Source organism: Oncorhynchus nerka, linkage group LG27 (genome assembly GCF_034236695.1).
Source record: "Oncorhynchus nerka isolate Pitt River linkage group LG27, Oner_Uvic_2.0, whole genome shotgun sequence".
Classification (NCBI taxonomy): Eukaryota; Metazoa; Chordata; class Actinopteri; order Salmoniformes; family Salmonidae; genus Oncorhynchus; species Oncorhynchus nerka.
Genome location: NC_088422.1, coordinates 82,177,716 through 82,199,472, shown reverse-complemented (window position 1 = coordinate 82,199,472; position 21,757 = coordinate 82,177,716). Strand labels below are relative to the sequence as shown.

General features: G+C 41.1%; 2 protein-coding genes across 5 annotated transcripts; both read left to right on the top strand.

The window, feature by feature from the left end:
- Positions 1-2,538: 2,538 nt before the first annotated feature.
- On the top strand, positions 2,539-9,497 carry LOC115113799 (pro-cathepsin H-like). The gene is made up of 9 exons (XM_065011173.1): positions 2,539-2,715; positions 5,491-5,596; positions 5,959-6,044; positions 6,719-6,805; positions 6,998-7,053; positions 7,194-7,275; positions 7,433-7,501; positions 7,605-7,711; positions 8,388-9,497. Exons 1-9 carry the CDS (start codon positions 2,539-2,541, stop codon positions 8,443-8,445), a joined length of 828 nt encoding a protein of 275 aa, XP_064867245.1. The 3' UTR covers positions 8,446-9,497.
- Positions 9,498-9,541: 44 nt separating this feature from the next.
- Positions 9,542-20,519, top strand: LOC115113800 (WD repeat-containing protein 76-like). Of its 4 annotated transcripts, XM_065012083.1 has the most exons (17): positions 11,306-11,407; positions 11,868-11,949; positions 14,267-14,407; positions 14,569-14,637; positions 15,591-15,683; positions 15,790-15,845; positions 16,129-16,249; positions 16,435-16,536; positions 16,747-16,787; positions 16,953-17,109; positions 17,491-17,649; positions 17,829-17,944; positions 18,036-18,134; positions 18,381-18,533; positions 18,729-18,782; positions 19,580-19,688; positions 19,919-20,519. In XM_065012083.1, the coding sequence occupies exons 3-17, from the start codon at positions 14,270-14,272 to the stop codon at positions 20,060-20,062; spliced, it is 1,611 nt and encodes a 536-aa protein (XP_064868155.1). In that variant the 5' UTR covers positions 11,306-11,407; positions 11,868-11,949; positions 14,267-14,269; the 3' UTR covers positions 20,063-20,519. The 4 variants fall into 4 exon arrangements, with proteins under 4 accessions (XP_064868153.1, XP_064868152.1, XP_064868154.1 ...); XM_065012080.1 differs by lacking the exons at positions 11,306-11,407; positions 11,868-11,949 and adding an exon at positions 9,708-9,894; XM_065012082.1 differs by lacking the exon at positions 11,868-11,949 and having other exon boundaries at positions 11,302-11,407.
- Positions 20,520-21,757: the final 1,238 nt, after the last annotated feature.

Sequence of the window (21,757 nt, the reverse complement as noted above, 5' to 3'; positions counted from 1 at the left end):
AAGGCCAGAAAGGGAGGTGAGAGGCAGGGGAGAGGGATGAGCTGAAGGGGAGAGAGATGGGGTGTGAGAGAGAGGAGAATGGGTGAAAGGACGAGAGCAAGAGGACAATGGGGTGAGCTTGAAAAGAAAGGGGCAAGATGTGGAGGTATTGCACCTAATAGTCAAACATAAACAACATAATTCATATCCAGTATATCATACCACATCACACCCAAAACCATCCTTTGAGCGTCACTGTCTTCCTCCAAAGTATAGTTTTGCAAGTTAACGCGTATGAATGGCTTGAAGATCGAGAGTAATGATGATCATATTATGGTCCATCTGCTGAGAAAACTGCAGGAAGATTTAAACACACAGACATTTGATTTATTGCTGGTTTCCCTGGTGGAGATGAAGACCCATGCCCCTATACTGATGAGGCTTGTTACCCTATCTATTTTAAATGGCCCCTTCCTGTACAGAGGACCAGTGAACAACTTGCCTGTAGCTATGTCTAAATAACTACATAGCACCCAAAGTAGAGCACACTAAAACCAGAACAGACCACAAACCATTAAACCTTAATCCCTTAACCCCAACTCACCTCTCTCACTCAATGGCTTGTTCACTTTCTCTCTATTTCAATCCCTCTTTCTCTCAGCCCATTCTTTCTCTCTCAACCCCTCTCTCCCTTGTCTTCGTCTCGCTCTCTCAGTCTCTCTCTCTCTGTCCCCTCCCTCATCTCTATCTGCGTCTCTCTCCCCATCTCCTGCTGCCATCAGAGGCTGTTGCTGAATAACAACAGCTATGCGCTCATCACACACTATCTGTCACACACACACACATTACGAGTGATAGCTGGAAAGTGTGTTAGGCTGCCTTCGGAGAGTCACTCTGTACCAAACAGTGATGTGTAAATAAATCTCCAACTGTCACACAGATGTCAACGTACATACGCAGATGTTGAGACAGAGCGAGAGAGAGAGAGAGGATGGGCTGGCTGATTTACAGTCTTATTTTCCCCCAGGCCTCCTCTCTCCTTCATTAATACAAACCCTAAACTGTCACACTCACAAACACACACAGTCTTGAATAACTGGCCTTCTGGAGACACACAATTCACAGTCCCATTAAAAAAACTATTTTCCCTAACCCGTAACCCGTAACCTTAAACCAAAAACCTAAACCTAACCCTAGCTCCTAACCTTAACCCTAATCTAACCCTAACACTAATTCTAACCTTAACCCTAAACGCCCTAGAAATATAATTTGACCTTGTGGGGACCAACAAAATGTCTCCCCCCCCACACACACACACAGTGATGAAATATTAAAGTGATGAAATATTAAAGTGCACGGGCCAGCAGGGAGACAACTACAATGTTGAAGGAGAGATAACACACTCACTGATCATACTAATGATGAACCATATACAGTACAGCTGTGTGTGTGTGTGTGTGTGTGTGTGTGTGTGTGTGTGTGTGTGTGTGTGTGTGTGTGTGTGTGTGTGTGTGTGTGTGTGACGCTGTTCCTCCTTTCTATATCTGCTCCTGGCAACAATCCTTATTTATTGATGTTCTAGATGTTGATGACCTCCAGTGTACTAGCACTGTCCATAGGTAGGCTATAGGGATGAACACACAGCTCATTGTAGTAGTATGGTGCATCAGCATGGTGATATACAGTGCATTCAGAAGGTATTCAGGCCCCTTTACTTTTTCCACATTTTGTTACGTCACAGCCTTATTCTAAAATGGTTTAAATCCATATTTTTCCTCATCAATCTACACACAATACCCCAGAATGGCAAAGCAAAAACAGGTTTCCATTGATCATCCTTGAGATGTTTCTATTGGAGTCCATCTTTTGTAAATTCAATTGATTTGGACATGATTAGGAAAGGCACGCACCTGTCTATATAAGGTCCCACAGTTGACAGTGCAAGTCAGAGCAAAAATAATTCCATGAGGTCAAAGGAAATGTCCGTAGAGCTCCAAGACAGGGTTGTGTCGAGGCAGAGACCTGGGGAAGGGTACCAAAACATTTCTGCAGCATTGAAGGTCCCCAAGAACACAGTGTCCTCCATCATTCTTAAATGGGAGAAGTTTGGAAAGACTCTTCTTAGAGCTGGCCACCCAGTCAAACTGAGCAATCGGAGGAGAAGGCCTTGGTCAGGGAGGTGACCAAGAACCCGATGGTCCCTGTCACAGAGTACCTGTGTGGAGATGGGAGAACCTTCCAGAAGGACAACCATCTCTGCAGCACTCCACCAATCAGGCATTTATGGTAGAGTGGCCAGACAGAAGCCACTCCTCAGTAAAAGGCACATGACAGCCCATTTGGAGTTTGCCAAAAGGCACCTAAAGGACTCAGACCATGAGATACAAAATTCTCTGGTCTGTTGAAACCAAGATTGAACTCTTTGGCCTGAATGCCAAGCGTCAAGTCTGTCGGAAACGTGGCACCATCCCTACGGTGAAGCATGGTGGTGGCAGCATCATGCTGTGGGGATGTTTATCAGCGGCAGGGACTGGGAGACTAGTCAGGATCGAGGGAAAGATGAACGGAACAAAGTACAGAGAGATCCTTGATGAAAAGCTGCTCCACAGCGCTCTGGACCTCAGACTGGTGCGAAGGTTCACCTTCCAACAGGTCAATGACCCTAAGAACACAGCCAAGACAACACAGGAGTGGCTTCAGGACAGGTCTCTGAATTTCCCAGACTTTAACCCCATCGTACATCTCTGGAGAGACCTGAAAATAGCTGTGCACTGACACTCCCCATCCAACCTGACAGAGCTGGAGAGGATCTGCAGAGAAGAATGGGAGAAACTCTCCAAATACAGTTGTGCCAAGCTTGTAGTGTCATACCCAAGAAGACTTGAGGCTGTAATTGCTGCCAAAGGTGCTTCAACAAAGTGCTGAGTAAAGGGTCTGAATACTTGTGTAAATGTCATAATGAAGTTATTAGGTTTGTATAAATTAGTAAACATGTCTAAAAGACTATTTTTGCGATGTCGTTATGCGGTATTGTGTGCAGGTTGATGATTTATTTATATTTTTAGCCATTTTAGAATAAGGCTGTAATGTAACAAAATGTGGGAAAAATCAAGGGATCTGAATACTTTACGAAGGCACTGTTTACCTGTAGCTCACCATATTTGAAGAGGAGTTGATAATGACTGACTATCTAGGGTTCTGCATGAACAAAGAAGAGAAATGTTAATATGTATACGTAATTGGGAGTGGCTCTGTTGCAGAAGACGCCGTTGCTCTTTCAGTTCCATCATATCAGTTTTGCAGTGACATTATACTGCCATCTACAGGACGGATCTCTCATAGCAGGCTCTGGTTTATAAGGAGTGCACTGTCCTCTTGTGGCCAACATTAAAAAGTTTAAACATGACATTTTCATTTAAAAAAATTAAAAGTATTCTGCAAGCAATAATTTTCCATTTTAAATTATTCATCATTTACCCTAAGAAAGAACTGACAGAAGGACACACACAGAGTTAGAGATTCATTATGTTCTGGGCTGTGGACTGTGAATTTTGAATAATCACTACAGTTGTATGACAATAGTCTTTATTTTAACTGCCTGAAAAATATGAATGTGTGGCAGTGTATAAAGATGTGTAAAGTTCTAATCTACAGTTTTAAAGGCCCGATGCAGACGTTTTTATATAAATATTAAATTATTGGGTAACAATGAATTACCAGACTGTAATAGTTGTCCATTAAATGGTTAAAAAAAATAACTTAAATAGCTTTTTAGCAACCAAAAAAGATTCTCAAGCAAGAATTTTGCTAGGACTGTCTGGGAGTGGCATGAGTGGGGTGGGGGGGAACTGAAAACTAGCCTTTATTGGCAGAGAGGTTTGGAACTCTCGTTGTTATTGGTCTATTAACTAATTTACAACCTGAAACTTCACGTTTGCAAAACCTGCTGATTTAGAAGGTCCTGTGTAGATTGTATTTTCAACCAGCAACTATCAGGAAATAACACTGATAGTTTTTTCTCACACACTTGTACAGTGGTAGTTTCATCAGCTGTTTAACAATATGATACAAAACACAGGCAAAACTGAATTTTGAATGGACTGGGCCTTTAATAATTCTGTGATACTTGCAATTGTATTTTTATCTTCTCAGTAAGTGCACACTTTATTGACTTTGATGTTAATTATTTTGATGTGGGGTGGGAAATTAGGCATATTATGGTGCTTACAAAAACTTTGATAACCGATCCTGCCACAAGGACACATGAATGAAATGGATAGGTTACTCAAGTCATGTAATGCATTGGTTGCGAAACACACGCGGAAGTATGACGCTGTGTTCTGTTGCTTTTATTCTTGCTTTTTTTGCATTTAGCCAATTTAACACCCTTGTTTTTACCTGAAGGTAAGCATAACTCCCCTAATCTGTTTGTTGTTCATATCCCGCATCCCCTTTGGACGCACACATCGACGTGTGGAGGAAGAAACCAACTAAAAGCCAAGTGCAACAAGCCATGCAATGGCACACTGTAGATGAAAGCGGGTTTTGTGTGGACCGATAACTTCACAAATTATGTTTTTTATCTGGATCTGGGCAGTTGAACAGACTATATTTAATAAGCCTAATGAAAAAACAAAGATCATAATTAGTCTACCGAAATGAATAGCCTCACTTTAACCTGTCACTTTAACTATACATTCATGTACATACTACCTCAATTGGGCCGAACAACCAGTGCTCCCGCACATTGGCTAACAGGGCTACCTGCATTGTGTCCCATCACCCCCAAACCCTCTTTTACGCTACTGTTACTCTCTGTTCATCATATATGCATAGTCACTTTAACCACGTGTACATACTACCTCAATCAGCCTGACTAACCGGTGTCTGTATGTAGCCTCGCTACTGTATATAGCCTGTCTTTCTACCTATGTTTTATTTCTTTACTTTCCTATTGTTCACCTAACACCTTTTTGCACTATTGGTTAGAGCCTGTAAGTAACCATTTCACTGTAAGGTCTGTTGTATTCGGCACACTTGACAAATAAACTTTGATTTGATTTATAGCGTATTAAATTGCATAATACATGCAGCAGTGAAACAACAGTGACACATGCTATAGCCTACAATGTTGCCATTGCACAAAAAAAGTGACCGTTTCAAACTTGTAACAATGTGACCATAAAAATCATAGGTCTAACTGATCATGTTTGTGTTTTATTATTTTTTCATTTATTATTTTTTAAAGAGGAATATCACTTCAAACAATGGATGTTACAGGTATGTGAAACTGTAAAGGCTACAATGTAAATCCGTCACGTGTTATTTTTTAGGAAAGCAGATGACATACAGTAGCCTACATACCAGAGTTACTGTACACACAGTCATCTTGTTCCTTCCTGTAAGAAATGAAAGCAGTAGGCCAAGACCTTCCTCAAATGTATTTGCTTGTCAGTATGAGGTTGTCATCTTTAGTTGACTGACTGCCTATACGTGTTTTTGTTATTACAGTATAATAAAGTCTATGCTCTGGAGGAGTACCACCATCGCCTGGACATCTTCACTGGGCATAAGAGGAGAATCCACTATCATAATGCAGGGAAGCACACGTTCTCAAGTAGGCTATGCATTTATTTATTTTAAACTATTTGTCCATTTCTTCCTGTTTTCCCAGTCACAACTTAACTCCCAATGTATTCATAATATAGCGTTATATACGCACAAGTATGATATCTTACAACTCTTGTAACTTTCCTTTTCCCAGTGGGACTGAATCAGTTTTCTGACATGAGCTTTGCAGAGTTTAGGAAGACTTTCCTCCTGACTGAACCTCAGGTACAGCTGTAATATGTAATTACTAAAATGTGATCGTGTAGTTAACCCCAATTATAAGTCTACGAGCTTCCCTGATATAAGATAGCCTAATCAATAGTAACTGTTCATACATTTATCTTCATCCGAACTGCTCTGCCACCAAAGGGAGTCACATCAGCAGCCCTGGGCCATATCCTGGTTCTGTGGACTGGAGAGAGAAGGGAAACTATGTGTCACCTGTCAAATATCAGGTACTACGTTTCCCTCATAGGCTAAATATACTGAGTGTACAAAACATTAAGAACACCTTCCTAATATTGAGTTGCAACCCCCCTGTTTTGCCCTCAGAACAGCCTCAATTCATCTGGGCATGGACTCTACAATATGTCGAAAGCATTCCACAGGGATGGTGGCCCATGTTGACTCCAATGCTTTCCACAGTTGTGTCAAACTGGCTGGATGTCCTTTGGGTGGTGGACCATTCTTGATACACACGGGAAACTGTTGAGCGTGAAACAAACTGCTCCTGGCACCTAATACCATACCCCGTTCAAAGGAACTTAAATATTTTGTCTTGCCAATTCACCTTCCGAATGGCACACACACACAATCCATGTCTCAAGGCTTAAAAATACATCTTTAACATCTCTCCTGCCCTTTATCTACACTGATTGAAGTGAATTTTACAAGTGACATCAACAAGGGATTAAAAGTTTTGACCTGGATTCACCTAGTCAGTCTGTCATGGAAAGAGCAGGTGTTCATAATGTTTGTACTGTAGTGTATATTCACAACAACATGACCAAGTCATTTCCCGATGGATTGGCTGTTTGCGGGTGAGTGAAAAAGATAAAAGAAGCTGTACATTTATGACTGTGCTGTGTTTATATCATGTTGAGTGAGTGTGCTATTGTAGTGTTCGAAGGGTCATTGTGGAAGATGCTGGACCTTCTCTACTACCGGCTGTCTTGAGTCTGTTACCGCTATAGCTACTGGAAAACTCCCACTTCTGGTGAGAACTAGCCCTATTTCTCTTGTATTTTCTACGGTTTCACACTGTTTTTGGCAGTCAACCTACTATGTTCCTCTGTATGGTTTCATATGAAGCGGTACAATAGAAAGAATGGGTTACTGTAGTTGAATTGGTTTTTGAATGGTTGTTGGTAATAGCCTTATCTGTGAGTTATCATTCTATATTTTCCAGTCTGAGCAGCAACTGGTGGACTGTGCTCAAGACTTCAACAATCACAGATGTATGGGGTTGGTAGCCTACAGTACCATCTTAAAATCACATGAGCTTATCACTCCTGTCCTGCATGTGACTTCTATGCCTCCTGATACATAATGTAGCTATCTGTCTACAAAAACATCATTCAGATACTGTAATGTATTGGTTTCAGGGGACTCCCAAGCCAGGCGTTTGAGTATGTTAAATACAACAACGGACTCATGACCGAAGATGACTATCCTTGCACGGGACATGTATGTATTTATAAATTGTTCTTAGTGTAAAAAAGGAAAATGTTAATAACCCAAGTAACAGTGTTATACTATTATTTAATCCTTATGACTCACTTGTTTACTTATGACTCACTTTATTACTCACTATATACTTCTTTATCCCAATTACTTTCCTTAGGATGGCTCTTGCAATTTCAAGCCCGAGTTGGCAGCTGCCTTCGAGAAAGATGTTGTCAACATAACAAGTGTGAGAGACTAAAACGAAACGTTTTACAACCTCTGCATCTGTCCTAAACATTGTTTTCTTAGTCAGCAATTGGTATGTTGTTCTGTCTTCCCCCCTATAACAGTATGACGAAAAGGGCATGGTTGATGCTGTGGCCAGACTGAACCCAGTCAGCTTTGGATATGAAGTGACTGATGATTTCCTCCACTACAAAGATGGTGTGTACAGCAGGTGAGAGTAAGCCCAGTACCCTCCGTTGTTCCTTATCACTCCCACTTGACAATACATGTTGGGTGGCAGGATTAAAGAGCTTTGTGGGAATTGAAACAATTTCTATGTTTTTACTGAGTTACAGTTCATAGTAAGAAATAAGTCAATTGAAATAAATGCATTAGGCCCCAATCTATGGATTTCACATGACTGGGCAAGGGTGCCGCCTTGGAGGGCATAGGTCACCCATTTGGCAGCCAGGCGCACCCAGCCAATCATAATGTTACAGACAGATATACATTACATAGACATTACTGCAGTTAGCATGCCAATTGCACGCTCCCTCAAAACTATTACACTGAACAAAAATTCACAATTTTAAACGTGGCCTTTTATTGTCCCCAGCACAAGGTGCACCTGTGTAATGATCATGCTGTTTAATAATTTTCTTGATATGCCACACTTGTCAGGTGAATGGATTATCTTGGCAAATGAGAAATTCTCACTAACAGGGATATAAACAAATTTGTGCACAGAATTTGAGAGAAATAAGCTTTTTGTGCATATGGAACATTTCTGGGATTTTTTACTTCATCTTATGAAACATGGGACCAACACTTTACATGATAAGTTTATTTATTTATTATTATTTTTTTAACCCATTTTTCTCCCCAATTTCGTGGTATCCAATTGGTAGTTACAGTCTTGTCTCATCGCTGCAACTCCTGTACGGACTCGGGAGAGGCGAAGGTTGAGAACCGTGAGAACCCAACCAAGCCGCACTGCTTCTTGACACAATGCCCACTTAACCCGGAAGCCAGCTGCACAAATGTGTCGGAGGAAACACCATACACCTGGCGACCATGTCAGCGTGCACTGCTCCAAGGCCCGCCACAGGGGTGTGCATTGAATTCAAAATAGTCACAGACACAGACAGTGTCACTAGCAAAACACCCCTACACCATCATACCTCATCCTCCATGTTTCACAGTGGGAACCACACATGGGGAGATCATCCATTCACCTACTCTGCGTCTCACAAAGACACTGCGGTTGGATCCAAAAATCTTCAATTTGGACTTGTCAGACCAAAGGACAGATTTCCACCAGTCTAATGTCCATTGCTCGTGTTTCTTGGCCCGAGCAAGTCTCTTCTTATTGATGTACTTTAGTAGTGGTTTCTTTGTAGCAATTTGACCACGAAGGCATGATTCACGCAGTCTCATCTGAACAGTTGATGTTTACTTGAACTCTGTGAAGCATTTATTTATTTGGGCTGCAATCTGAGGTGCAGTTAATTGCCGATTTCTGAGGCTGGTAACTAATGAACTTATCTTCTGCAGCAGAAGTAACTCTGGGTCTTCATTTCCTGTGTCAGTCCTCATGAGAGCCAGTTTCATCATAGTGCTTGATGGTTTTTGAGACTGCACTTTCAGGCTTGACTGACCTTCATGTTTTAAAGTAATGATGGACTGTTGTTTCTCTTAGCTTATTTGAGCTGTTCTTGCCATAATATGGACTTGGTCTTTTACCAAATAGGGCTATCTTCTGTATAACACCCATACCTTGTCACAACACAACTGATTGGCTCAAATGCATTAAGAAGGAAAGAAATTCCACAAATTAACTTTTAAGAAGGCATAACTGTTAATTGAAATGCATTGCAGGTACCTCATGAAGCTGGTTGAGAGAATGCCAAGAGTGTGCAAAGGGTGGCTACTTTGAAGAATCTCAAATATATTTAGATTTGTTTAACACTATTTTGGTTACTACATGATTCCATGTGTTTATATATATATATATATATATATATATATATATATATATATATATATATATTCCTAAGAGCTATACCCCCAAAGCCATTGGCACATGAAAAGCAAAATTATAATGATCCCTTGTTAATTTGTTATAAACAAATGTGCCCCAAGCGATGTGTCTTCTCTGTTATAAAAAAATATAGTAACCAATCAGCTGCTGTGAAGTATCTTACACAACAAAGGGGAGGGGTTTGTTACAAAACACCATCGTGGCGGGAAAGGGTTTATCCTGTGGTGCAGGATACATCAACTAAGTTATTCAAGAAAACAAACAGCTTTTCGGACCTAGCTTGCAAGCTAAATATCTGCGACTCGGTTTTCCTGATGGTTTCGGAGGAACCAAATCTTCCGAACGCGTTTGTGAAATTGTACTACATATTGCAGGTAAGATTAAGGACCATCGCATAGAACTATCCATATACAACTACCCATGAAATATTGCTAGTGAGTCACAAGTTATGTTTCCATTAACTTGTCCAGTGATATTTTTTGTTAACATTTAGAGTTCGTGTAGAAAATAGATGCGACAATTGCCTGCTGGGGTGTCGACTAAAACAGCTGAACGTAATGACGTCACGCCTGTCGAATAAAAATGTAGTTTTTGAAGCGTTTCCATTGCCCATTTAGGCAAATTGCGCAGACAGCCTGTATGCCCTCCCATCTATCTGTTTCATGTCCCAGGTAGCCAGTGGTGGAAAAAGTACTCAATTGTCATACTTGAGTAAAAGCAAATATACCTTAATAGAAAATGACCCAAGTGAAAGTCAAAGTATTTGGTTTTAAATATGTATAAATCATTTCTACTTCAACCTTTATTGACGGATACCCAAGGGCACACTCACACAATTTACAAACGTAGCATTTGTGTTTAGTGAGTCTGCCAGACCAGAGTGGATGACCAGGGATGTTCATTTGATAAGTGTGAATTTGACCATTTTCCTGTTAAAATGTAACGAGTACTTTTGGGTGTCAGGGAAAATGTATGGAGTAAAAAGTACACTTTTCTTTAGGAATGTAGTTAAGTAAAAGTTGCCAAAAATACAAATAGTTAAGTACAGATACCCCAAACTACTTTAAATGTATTTTTACTTAAGTACTTTACACAATGGCAGGTAGCCCGCAAAAACCAGCATGGATAGAATGCAATAATTGACTAATATTTGCCATATTCTAATACATCTCATGTGCCAACGTATCGCCATGGTCCGTGCCATGGTGAAACTTGCACTCATGTAGATCTGAAATAATTGGATGGTAAAACTTGCCAGCCAAACAGAAAAGCAAGGCGAATAAATTCAGCCATTCTTGAAAGTCAGGAAAAACACCGCTTCCATCAGATCTGTTGCAATAAAGACAGTTTGACAGATTAAAAATCCACCCCAGTCCAATGGATAAAAAGGTAATGTTTAGGTAATGTCTCCCATCTTCCGTTTCCATTACACTTTTTTTGTTGCGACATATTGCTTTTGTCAAATACCTAGGTCAATGTTAAACCTACTTAGCTACTGATATAGTTAGCTACCCCATTCAGAAGTAACTGATTTAGCGCCTATTGATGACAGTAGTATCTTCGGACAGGAGGTGTTTTGTTAAGAGCCCCAGCACTTGCTCTAAACATTAACTCATCGCTTGCGGTACGTTTTTGAAAACACAAGGAACGTATATTTCATATCGGCAAGAAAAAAAATGTATAATATCATTTAAATTATAACACGCCTTCAAAGGGTTAGGGTTCCCACACAGCCATATGTCCATGTTACATCACTTATTTATGGAAGACACAGGTGGCCACCTGTTCTAATTAACTATCTCGTGTTCAAGTTTAACTGAGGAGGACGTGTAGTTTGTCAACTAGAGGCACACAGCTTGTGGATCTGTTCCAAACTGCTACAGTAAGGTGTGTATGTTTCATGAAAGACGCTTTCTCGCTTCACGAAAGATAAGGAGCATATGTTCTGAAAACCGTTTTGAGCTAAGATTATTGAAGTTTCTAAACATTAAAACATATCAGCATTGTAGTTTGGATGTAGCCAACAGTGGGCGAATGTAACGGCTGAAAACACTACACAGAGAAGGGTTTGCAAGAGCTAATATATAGCTAGCTATCTATTGCAAACCCTTCTCAGTATGTTTTCAGCGGTTACATTCGAATATATCGTTAAAAGGCGCTACAGTGTATCTTACCCCATTCATAGACGCAAACGTTAGTTAGTGACAAGCAATCATAACTTAATTGTACAATTAGTGGAGTGGAGATCAATGAAATGGTAGGTTGCAATGACTAATGTACCATAACCACTAAAACGAGACACAGAACCAGCATGCGTTGTCTTATCTAACTTTTCTCTCCTCGACAGACATCGAGAAGCAGCTGACTAGCGCCAAAGATGATCTATCGCTGACTATTTGGTTTTCCACTAGATAGCACAGTCAGAATTGGTAATAACGTGAAAATAATTATTCGCTTTTTGTTTTTTAATTTAAGGTTATCATTGCTGCTAATGTTAGGTTTAAAATAAGATTTTAAAGGTCGACTTTGGGCACGAAAAACTATCTACCTGCCCTTTACTCAATTTGTAACAGAAATGGGGTTTGCCTTTGGTTCATCGATGTCATGTGCGCAGCGACCGTAGCTAGTTCGTTAGCTATGCTAGCCAGTGCAGTTAACCAGTAACTCAGTATTTGTTTACGTCATTTCACATCATTTGTTTTTGGATGTAAACTGTAGAGATCGATAAGAAATAGCAATTCTGTAGCCGAATATCTTATTCATATGTGTTTTGTTTTTAATCATTAAATGACCTGAAATTATGGTGAATTGACCTTTGTGGCTGTAGTAACTACTGACGACCGTCTATTCGCCCATCCGTGTTTTCCACTAGCTTCTTTAGGCACAAAGTTAGATTCCAGTCAGGATCCACAGCCACATTCAAAATTGGCTACAAAAATGTGCTTTCAGTCATTAATTTAAGATTAGGTATGAGGTTAGCAGTCCATGGTTAAGGTTAGTTTTAAAATCAAATTTTAAGAAGATAAATTGTAGAAATGGGCAGATATTATAACTTTGTAGTTATAGAAGCTAGTGATGCCCCATCTTCGTCTCTCAAATCAAATGTTATTTGTCACATACACATGGTTAGCAGATGTTAATGCGAGTGTAGCGAAATGCTTGTGCTTCTAGTTCCGACAATGCAGTAATAACCAACAAGTAATCTAACTAACAATTCCAAAACTACTGTCTTATACACACAAGTGTAAGGGGATAAAGAATATGTACATAAAGATATATGAATGAGTGATGGTACAGAGCGGCATAGGCAAGATACAGTAGATGGTATAGAGTACAGTATATACATATGAGATGAGTATGTAAACAAAGTGGCATAGTTAAAGTGGCTAGTGATACATGTATTACATAAAGATGCAGTAGATGATATAGAGTACAGTATATACGTATACATATGAGATGAATAATGTAGGGTATGTAAACATTATATTAGGTAGCATTGTTTAAAGTGGCTAGTGATATATTTTACATCATTTCCCATCAATTCCCATTATTAAAGTGGCTGGAGTTGAGTCAGTGTGTTGGCAGCAGCCCAGCCACTCAATGTTAGTGGTGGCTGTTTAACAGTCTGATGGCTTTGAGATAGAAGCTGTTTTTCAGTCTCTCGGGCCCAGCTTTGATGCACCTGTACTGACCTCGCCTTCTGGATGATAGCGGGGTGAACAGGCAGTGGCTCGGGTGGTTGTTGTCCTTGATGATCTTTATGGCCTTCCTGTGACATCGGGTGGTGTAAGTGTCCTGGAGGGCAGGTAGTTTGCCCCCGGTGATGTGTTGTGCAGACCTCACTACCCTCTGGAGAGCCTTACGGTTGTGGGCGGAGCAGTTGCCGTACCAGGCGGTGATACAGCCCGCCAGGATGCTCTCGATTGTGCATCTGTAGAAGTTAGTGAGTGCTTTTGGTGACAAGCCGAATTTCTTCAGCCTCCTGAGGTTGAAGAGGCGCTGCTGCGCCTTCTTCACGATGCTGTCTGTGTGGGTGGACCAATTCAGTTTGTCTGTGATGTGTATGCCTAGGAACTTAAACCTTGCTACCCTCTCCACTACTGTTCCATCGATGTGGATAGGGGGGTGTTCCCTCTGCTGTTTCCTGAAGTCCACAATCATCTCCTTAGTTTTGTTGACGTTGAGTGTGAGGTTATTTTCCTGACACCACACTCCGAGGGCCCTCACCTCCTCCCTGAAGGCCGTCTCGTCGTTGTTGGTAATCAAGCCTACCACTGTTGTGTCGTCCGCAAACTTGATGATTGAGTTGGAGGCGTGCGTGGCCACGCAGTCGTGGGTGAACAGGGAGTACAGGAGAGGGCTCAGAACGCACCCTTGTGGGGCCCCAGTGTTGAGGATCAGCGGGGTGGAGATGTTGTTGCCTACCCTCACCACCTGGGGGCGGCCCGTCAGGAAGTCCAGTACCCAGTTGCACAGGGCGGGGTCTCTGCTAGCGCTCATGCGAGATATGTTTCCGGGTTCTGAGATTACTTTTTATGCTGTCACATTACTATAGTATTGTAAATTCCCCGCCCATGTGCACCTGAAGTTTCCTTGGGCACCTAACTAGCATTTTTCCCCGGACTTCCAGCATTGTCAGAGCTAGCTAGCTATCTAGCTGAAGATACCACTGTGCTAAGTTTATGATAATTTATAAACCTGTTTAAGTCATTACCAAATTGAAATGCATCCCAACATTAATTGCAGGAAATGAAGCCAGCGAACACCGAGAATGGTGTCCCTGTACTCCATTCAGCAAAAGACGGGTGCAAACCCAAGAAATTCACCCCAGATGAAGTACTGGTACCAAATCCCAGCTTCAAAGAAAATCAAGGAACGAAAAGAAAGGTAAGTGTGTCCACCCATATGATGACCACAGATCCATGATGCAATTCCAAAGTGCAAGTTCAGTGAATGTATGCATGCATGATCGTTTGTCTCAATTGTGTGTATTATGGGCTATAACTGGGCAATGCTAGTACTTCACAATGAAATGCATTTTGTCTCAGAGAAAAACACTTCCTTTGAAAGTGGAAGAAAGAATTGAAAAAGTCAAAGACGAGAAGGAAGACAAGGATGTAAGTGTTCATTACACACAGTATTTAGGCCAAATAACCTAGGTGTCATGTTTCATTAGGCACCAAACGAAAGAGAACTGATTGCATAGTATTGAAACAGGGAGAGACTACCTCAAGTTGTCCAATGAAAAATGCTTGTTTTTCTTTTCCGTTGCGAAATGTTTGCTATTGCGTATGTGTAGAGGACATGAGTCGGTCATGGTTGCTCAAGGTCACGTGATGGGTAGTCCCTGCCTGCGACTTCAGTCTATTTCAGTCTTCAGGCCAATGGGGGATTTCCTCTTGGTCTAACGGCTCTTATCCCCAACGGGGGGCCCGATCTGTCGTGGGGCAGGAGATCAAAGGGGGTGGCTGTAGTGGACTTGAGTCGGTCATGGTTGCTCATGGTCACGTGATCGGTAGCCCCACCTGTGACTTCAGAATCAGTCGGTTCTAGTGCCAATAGAGAATTTCCTCTTGGTCTAATGGTCAAGACGTTGGTTTCTCCCGTGGTAGACCCAGGTTCATATGTTACATTTGGACTAATGCAGAGGTTTTCAAACATCTCCTCGGCGACCCCCAGGTATTCCACGTATTTGAACTATTCCTGGGCTGGCACACCCGGTTCAACTTGTCAACAAATGATCAAGCATATGGTCATGTTCCCCTGCTCAGATGTTGCATGCATCAACCAATGGTTGTGTGCCACGTCATCGGCTGCCGTCGGACACCAGTTAGCTATAACAACATATTATGTGGTTAGCTGATATGTAAAATACCGATCCAGGCGTTGTGGCATACATCATCAACATCTGAGCAGAGGACACAACCCTTGTTTAGGCGATCAGGTGAGCTAGTTCAGGGCTATAACAATACTGTGAAACGTCTGGATCCAAGAAGAGACATTTGAAAACTGCACGAATGAATACAATCCTGTTGGTGATCTCACTTTAATCTTTGTTTTTACATTTCAGATACAACCTGGAAGTCTATCGATATATGAATTGGAACGGTTGGAAAATATCAGACAAAACCAAGTGTTCCTGTCCTCCATAAAACTGCTTGAGGTTAGTTTGTTGAAGAACAGATTTTAAATGGTATCTACTTATGCATATTTTACTGAAACTCCTTGTGTGGTGAAATGAATAACATGTATTATTGTTTCCTCAATAGGCCAAGCAGGATTTGAAACCAGAAAACACACAGCGAGGTCTCAAGAGACAGAACAAGTAATGACAGATTCAACATCTGTACCAATGACTGAAAATATTTACTTCAATGTTTCCTGTGTACCATGTATGTGCTTACATTGGTCAGTCGAATTAGGTCTCAGTACAAAGTGAATGAGCTTCCGTTATACATACTCAATCCCTTTAGGACATAAGGCCCATATGAGCTTCTGTAACGTATGGCATACAGAATGTATTTATTATGGCCAGCTTGGATAGAGAATGTCAGTTTGACTCGTTTCTGTTTCTAACACAATGTAACTAATGTCTTGGCTCACTACAGTAAGGTAGCCTGGACAGAGATACTGCCTCCTCGCACCAAGTCCTTGAGAATCCAGAAGAAGGAAGCAGAGCGACTCCCCCTGCCCCTGGAACCACACAGGATTTATTATGAAGTCGAACGAGTAAGTGACTGACCAATAGCAAAATGCGACGTACTAACGGACCAATAGGATATGCTCTTATGTTAAGAAATTGTACTTCACTACACAGAAAAGCCTACTTCTCACATTTGTTCCATTTTAGTCTTGAAACGCTAGTTTATTTCTCATGATAATGGTTTGTTTATGTTGATGTGTATTTGCTAAAGATTGAACGTGCCAGGAAGCCAGAGGGTCCCATTAGTATGGAGCCAATCAACATGGAGGAGGATAGTTCACTGCCACCTGAACTTCTCAAGCTGTGGACAGAGGTTGCACATTTGTTCACCATTACCTACTTTTCTCTAGCACGGTCCCAGATCTGTTTGTGTGATCTAGCTAACTCATTTGGCATGAAAATGACCAAAACATTTGGCAAGACCGCACAAACAGATCTGGGACCAGGCTAACTCTTCAGTCCTATGCTCAGCATAACTGTTTGCAGCTTTGCTGTTCTTTTACAGTTTCATTTTATTACACAGGATTTAATCAAAGAAGAAAAGGAGGAGTTGGGTCTGGAAGAGTGAGTTTCATTTTGAATGTTAAGGAATTTGGCCTTTTTTCTTAACGTTCTGTGACAAATGTATATATTTGTAGTATTTGATGGACATCCTGTATTGATTTGAATGTATAGATGTGTAAAACCCTAACCTGTGCCAGGCTGACATTACATTGGATATGTTTCCAGGTACCGTAGTACTCTGAAGAGCATGGAGCTGAGTGAGATTGGAGGAGTAGCTAAGGTGGTGAAGAGTCGTATCTTCTCTGTTGCCTTCCACCCGTGCAGCAGTCGTCTGCTCATGGCTGCTGGGGACAAGTTGGGTGGAGTGGGGCTGTGGAACCTCGTGAGTACATACAGTGAAACTGGATGCCGTAGAGTTAATGTGTGACTGGGCTTATTTGGGTTTTGTTGTTCTTTCAGGAATCTGGTATGGGTGATGTCGTGCTGCCGTTTGTTGTTTCCTCAGGACTCTTGCTGTGTTCAAAACAACTGGAAATTCAGAAAAATAAAACGTCAAATCATGACATCAGTGATCTTCAGGTCGGAGCTCTAGAAAGTGGCCCGAGTTGGATGACCGTTCCAAAAAAAAGAAATCAGTCTGAGCTAGTTGTTTTTTCTTTTTCTCCCTGATTTCCCCGTTGTTTTGAACGCGCTGAGGTCGGATATTTCCGAGTTCCAAGTTGTTGTGAATACGACAACGGCGTGCTGCTGTTTGTTTCCTCAGGACTCTGATATGGGGGATGAGGGCGTGCTGCTATTTGAGCCACACGTCCAGCCGGTGGCCTGCATGGCCTTCTCCAGGTCACATCCTACAGACCTGTTGACCCTCAGCTACGACGGGACGCTACGGAGCACAGACGTGGAGAAAGCCGTTTTTGATGAGGTACCATGCATAATACAGTGATGATAATATATGGCATTTAGCAAGCTTTTCCAAAGCAACATAAAACGGTGAGTGCATGTATTTTCATATGTGACCCCAGTGGGAATTGAACACACATATCAGACTTTAGATTGCCTGTTTGGTCTTTGTTATGTTATCTCTGTCCTTTCTCCAACTAGGTGTATCGGATCAAGGATGGCTTGAGAACCTTTGACTTCCTGTCACATGACTGTTCGACACTGGTCACCGGGAACTGGTACGGAGACGTTGCCATCGTTGACAGGCGGACTCCAGGGTAAAGTAATATCATTTTGATTTTCTGTCTGTATAAGTCAAAAGCTTATTGCTAATGCCTTATTAATGTTGGTCTGTCTCATTTTACTCAGAACCTCTCATGAGTCCCTCCATAGCCTGGATACCAAGACGGTTCGCTGTGTTCACGTCCACCCTGTTCAGAAGCAGTACATCATGGTGGCTGAGAACAGGTACAAAATGGGAATCAGTGCTTTGATGTGCAATATGTCAGCCAATCAGGTCGACCCATGTCATTATGGCAAGTAATCTCTATACAAGCCTTGAGACAATCCTATGGTTTAATAAATTGATTTATGTATTTTGTCAAGTTTGCAAAATGATTACTTAAAGTATAGTCCTATTAAGGAAATCCACTTTCTATTTCATTGATCTTTTATGTTGCTAAAACTGATATTGATGTTTTGATTTCTCTCTAGTATTGTGAGCATTTACGATGCTCGATGTTTGAAGGCGTCGTCGAGAGAGCCAGTCTCCCAGCTCTATGGTCACTCAAAGAGCATCTCAAGTGCCTACTTCTCTCCTGGCACTGGCAACAGAGTAGTGACCACCTGCCTAGACAACAACATCAGGTGAGTCTGCATGCCACCGTAAGATGTTAGTACATTAAAATATGTAAAGAGATAAAAAATGTTTAAAAAATGACTGAAGTTCAAATAAATAATTTGCTTATGTGCTACGATAAGGGTTTTAAAAGTTGCACTAAGCTTATTGTCCAATACTTGAAACATGAAATGTTTAACAATTAAATATACTTTGTTTTTCAGGATTTACGACACCTCGGAACTAACCTCCAGAGCTCCGCTACTGACCTCCATCCAGTAAATTCATTATACTGTCACATTTAGAAAGCTCCGCTACTGACCTCCATCCAGTAAATTCATTATACTATCACGTTTAGAAAGCTCCGCTATTGACCTCCATCCAGTAAATTCATTATACTGTCACATTTAGAAAGCTCCGCTACTGACCTCCATCCAGTAAATTCATTATACTATCACGTTTAGAAAGCTCCGCTATTGACCTCCATCCAGTAAATTCATTATACTATCACGTTTAGAAAGCTCCGCTATTGACCTCCATCCAGTAAATTCATTATACTATCACGTTTAGAAAGCTCCGCTATTGACCTCCATCCAGTAAATTCATTATACTATCACGTTTAGAAAGCTCCGCTACTGACCTCCATCCAGTAAATTCATTATACTGTCACATTTAGAAAGCTCCGCTACTGACCTCCATCCAGTAAATTCATTATACTATCACGTTTAGAAAGCTCCGCTATTGACCTCCATCCAGTAAATTCATTATACTGTCACGTTTAGAAAGCTCCGCTACTGACCTCCATCCAGTAAATTCATTATACTATCACGTTTAGAAAGCAAAACTGACCAGGTCTCTCTTGAGAAAGTTTTTATCTCTAATGGCAAAATAAAGATTAAATTAAAAAACATTGGAAAGATCCTGCAACCTCTGTTTGCATTGGTTTACTCTCCAATGCCGGTGTTCTAGTATGTGTGTTTTATACCAATAGACATCAGTCAGCAAATCCAGAAGTATTTGTAATAGTGTCTTTGTATAATGTTGATGAATCCATTTCCTTTGTCCCTCTTTGCAGACAGAACTTGTACACAGGGCGCTGGCTGTCCAAGCTGCAGGCGATGTGGGACCCCAAGAGGGACGACTGCTTCGTTGTGGGCAGCATGCAGCGGCCTCGCAGAGTCCAGGTATAAGCACTCCTTTGTTCCCACGTCTATCATCGAACCTCAACAACAATAAGTAGGATCTGAGGTCGTGTTACTATTCCCCTAACAGAATGTGTAAGGTCAGTGTACAAGTTATGGATTATGTGGCTATGCATGGTATGGGTAAAGTTTCATATATTTTGTATAAAGGGGCACTGTGTCCAAGACAATTTTCTCCTCTGGGACAATAATGTATATTATTTTCTATCCAGGTGTTCCATGAGAGTGGGCAGCTCCAGCACTCCTTCCAGGACCCAGAGATGACCACCGTGCTCTCAGTCACAGCCTTCCACCCCACCAGGAACGCTCTACTGGGGGGCAACGCCTCCGGGCGGCTGTACGTCTTCACCGACTGAGAGCAGGATGCCTGTATGTGTTCGCTGCCTGAGAGGAGAAACCTGGGCCATTGTTCACAAAACATCTGAGTAAGAGTCCTGATCTAGGATCAGGTACCCTCTTATTCATTTTGATCTGGAATGCTCAACTGATCATAGATCAGCACTCCTACTCTAAAATGTTTAATGATACGGGCCCAGAACACATGCTTAGAATGGACCAAAATCAGTTGTTTGGTTGTTTTTTTCCTGCAAGCTGCCTTTGCTATTGTTGCACATTGTTTTCTATCAAATTGTTGATGTTTTGTTAGTTTATATATTTAGCTGAAGTTGTGCTTTTCATGTCGTTTAGCTCTTTCATTTGGCTGTATTGTACCCGCAGTGAATTTTGTGATTGACGGTTTTAATCTTTCAAATAAAAACTACCAGAATTCAGTGGCTACAGCCCTACAATCAATAAAATCATGGCTAAATACCAGTGTGTTGAAAATGTGTCCTATGTCAGGCAACTCACTCTTCTGTGCCTAGGCTAATTATTTTCTGCAGTTTTTCCTCAACACTAAAAATAACAATACAATGTAACCCAACTCTTGTGTAGGGCTACCTTAGAAGTGAGCTATGTTATTAGACTAGTATGTTTCTGTGTTACGGTTCAGACTTAGTGAGAAGTGTTGTGTATGTTCGGCTGTGGGGGTAATTTCAGAAATAGTTTTCAAATTGATAAAGCAATCTTTTTTAATAATATGACCACCCTACCTTCAATTATGCTATAATAATGCTTCAATAATGCTTCTACACCTGCATTGCTTGCTGTTTGGGGTTTTAGGCTGGGTTTCTGTCCAGCACTTTGAGATATCAGCTGATGTACGAAGGGCTATATAAATAAATTTGATTTGAATTATTGGGCTTAAATTACTGTAATTATGTATTCTGTACTGGCTAATTTGCGTTAATTACGTTTGTACTTTGATTTGAATCATCTCTGTTCTACATCAGCCCTGAAAATGTCATGCCAATTGAGCACCATCTTTAGATATTTGACAAAACTTGTTGACTTTAAGAATTAAGACAGTCTACAACAGCACCAAACACCTAAGGAGTGGCCTTTTTAACCTTTCCCATCACTTACTGAGATCTCAGCAATGGTAAGGCCTGTCGTCGTGAAATAAAGTCTTCCTGAGAAGTGTCTCTAATTTGATTTAAAATGGTCTGAGAAGAACAATACATTGGCAGGGCAATTCAAGCAAAGATGATATGCATTGATAAGGGACCATTTGAAGTTGACTAGGGTGGGGTGGTCCAAAATAGGGGAGGGTTGTAAAACTACTTTGGGGGAGGGATATATTTTTTTAATTGCCACAGGGAAGGTTAGTTTATTTTTATTTATATACACTTCCGGTCAAAAGATTTAGAACACCTACTCATTCAAGGGTGTTTCTTTTTACTATTTTCTACATTGTAGAGTAATAGTGAATAAAACTATGAAATAACACATGGAATCATGTAGTACCCCAAAAAAGTTAAACAAATCAAAATATGTTTTATATTTGGAGATTCTTCAAAGTAGCCACCCTTTGCCTTGATGACAGATTTGCACACTCCTGGCATTCTCTCAACCAACTTCACCTGGAATGCTTTTCCAACATTTGAAGGAGTTCCCACATATGCTGAGAACTTGTTGGCTGCTTCTCCTTCACACTGCGGTCCAACTCATCC

What these genes read in the sequence shown, in the direction of transcription:
- LOC115113800 (XM_065012081.1), top strand. Translation starts at nt 9,610, where the DNA reads ATGTGCCCCAAGCGATGTGTCTTCTCTGTTATAAAAAAATATAGTAAC. An exon ending in AATTGTACTACATATTGCAG is followed by an intron (nt 9,895 to 14,266) that starts GTAAGATTAAGG and finishes CATTAATTGCAG; the next exon opens with GAAATGAAGCCAGCGAACAC. An exon ending in AGCGGCCTCGCAGAGTCCAG is followed by an intron (nt 19,689 to 19,918) that starts GTATAAGCACTC and finishes TTTTCTATCCAG; the next exon opens with GTGTTCCATGAGAGTGGGCA.
- LOC115113799 (XM_065011173.1), top strand. Translation starts at nt 2,539, where the DNA reads ATGAACGGAACAAAGTACAGAGAGATCCTTGATGAAAAGCTGCTCCAC. An exon ending in CTGGAAAACTCCCACTTCTG is followed by an intron (nt 6,806 to 6,997) that starts GTGAGAACTAGC and finishes TATATTTTCCAG; the next exon opens with TCTGAGCAGCAACTGGTGGA. An exon ending in ACTATCCTTGCACGGGACAT is followed by an intron (nt 7,276 to 7,432) that starts GTATGTATTTAT and finishes TACTTTCCTTAG; the next exon opens with GATGGCTCTTGCAATTTCAA.